Raw genomic sequence first — 1,690 nt, 5'->3', positions numbered from 1 at the left:
AAAGAGTGTCAACAAATATGTGAACGCCTACCCAGGGAAAGGTACTTTGTGTGTGCTTTTGTTGTAAATAAGCTACTGGAGGTTCTGGCTTTAATTTTTAGGTCATGAGTTGGCGCTGATGGGAACAGGCAAATATTGCCCCTGATGGTGTCTGTCATAATTTCAGTGCTAAGTGTAAATCATTTAAAAAATGTTTTAAACATGTAGTTTTAAAGATAGTGTCAGGATTCATCATAATCTGTTATAATCAGCATTTGAGAGCAGTAGTTTCTGGTAGAGGTTCAGATTTTCCTTACCTGGTACTAATTCATTTTAAGTTGAGAAATAGTATGAGAGTTGAGAAGATAAGAAATTATATGTATAATCTGTAATACTTATTCCATGTCAACATGCTAACCCCAATGCAATTGAAATTACAATTACCTTTGAGAGGTAATTGTAATACACACATTTTTTAATTGGAAAACTAAAAAATACAAAGCCGTTTCGGCTTCAGATTTGGGGGAATGGAAGAGGTATTATTTACCTTAACATTGTTCAAAACTAACCCCCCATTGTTTTTTGAATTGGAGCTCACCTTTCAGTGATTTGATATAAATATTTTCCTCATTCAGCTGAATAATTTGGGTACCCGTTTATCAAAACAGGATACTAGTTTGAAGGTTTAAAAGTGTTTATCCAATTCTTCTGGCATAGCAAGTTAAACATAGCCTGCCTTTCCATTGGTTAATATGTTCTGAAGGTGTAATTAAAGTGTTCAGAAGCTAGAGGTTTTGGTGGCTTTCCAGTGACGGGAGGGTCTGCCAGCCAGTCTCCACTGAAAGGTAGTCTTAGATCATTTTCATGCAACTTGTTTGGGGAAATTAACCACACTGTACCTCTGTTTAGGCTTTGTCCAGGGATCTGAAACCACATTGCATTCTACATACTCAGACACAACTGCTCAACCCACCTGTGATTATGGTAAGTGTGGGCCCCTGGGAATTGGAGGGTGCATGCTCTGCCTTCTTCTAGTGGCAGAGCAATCTGGTGTTTATTAGTTGCCTTTAACTTTGCTGTCACACTGTCTTTTCCAAAGGCAAACTTGTGTGAAATGGTATGGTGTGCTCTTAGAATAGCCAGTGCTTCCCTTTGGGGAATTATGGGAAAGATGTCTGTTATTGAGCAAGCTGGAGTTCTTGGGGCTGTGAAAGATTTGTTCCTTTGACTCTTTGACATTTTGTTAGAAGTACCTGTGGTCTGTGACAAAGATCTGGCTTCAGAAAATCCCCTTGAGGGTCTGGGAAGGAGAACGGCCAATCAAAGTCCAAAGGATTGGTCTGAGCAGAAACCAAGCCGTTAACTTAGCCCCAGGGTAGTGCATGAGACTCCAGTGTGGGAGAGGCTGCCTGTCTGAATCTAGAAGGCCTTTAGAGTCACAGTCAGGCCAGCAGGCTCCTCACACACAGGGTTGAGAGAAGGTTTCTCATTGATTTCTCAACTCTGGACGGACACACTAAATCTCTAATTCAGAAGTAGCCACCTGACAGGATCCATAGATGGTCTGTTGGTGTCCTTCAGCAGCCCAGAACTGCCAGTAAAGCTGTCCTTCTGTGATCTGTGACCCTAGTTGTCTGTCAAGAAGGAGCCCTCTTTAAAAGATTTTGCCTTGGTTACTGAGATGGGTTATTGGTTTTACTGAACGTCTAGG

General features: G+C 41.1%; 1 protein-coding gene across 2 annotated transcripts in view; it reads left to right on the top strand.

Annotated features, from left to right (window-relative positions):
- The window catches only part of AKAP8L (A-kinase anchoring protein 8 like), a 30,448-nt gene that overhangs the window by 5,911 nt on the left and 22,847 nt on the right, over nucleotides 1-1,690 (top strand). For both annotated transcript variants that reach the window (XM_007460967.1, XM_007460968.1), the window contains exon 2: nucleotides 889-963. In XM_007460967.1, coding sequence (XP_007461029.1) covers nucleotides 889-963 — 75 coding nt within the window. The remainder of the gene's footprint in view (nucleotides 1-888; nucleotides 964-1,690) is intronic.

This window comes from Lipotes vexillifer, unplaced genomic scaffold (genome assembly GCF_000442215.2).
Source record: "Lipotes vexillifer unplaced genomic scaffold, Lipotes_vexillifer_v1.1 scaffold469, whole genome shotgun sequence".
In the NCBI taxonomy this organism is placed as follows: Eukaryota; Metazoa; Chordata; class Mammalia; order Artiodactyla; family Lipotidae; genus Lipotes; species Lipotes vexillifer.
The sequence above is the reverse complement of the archived record's forward strand: the minus strand, read 5'-3'. Positions and strand labels throughout refer to the sequence as shown.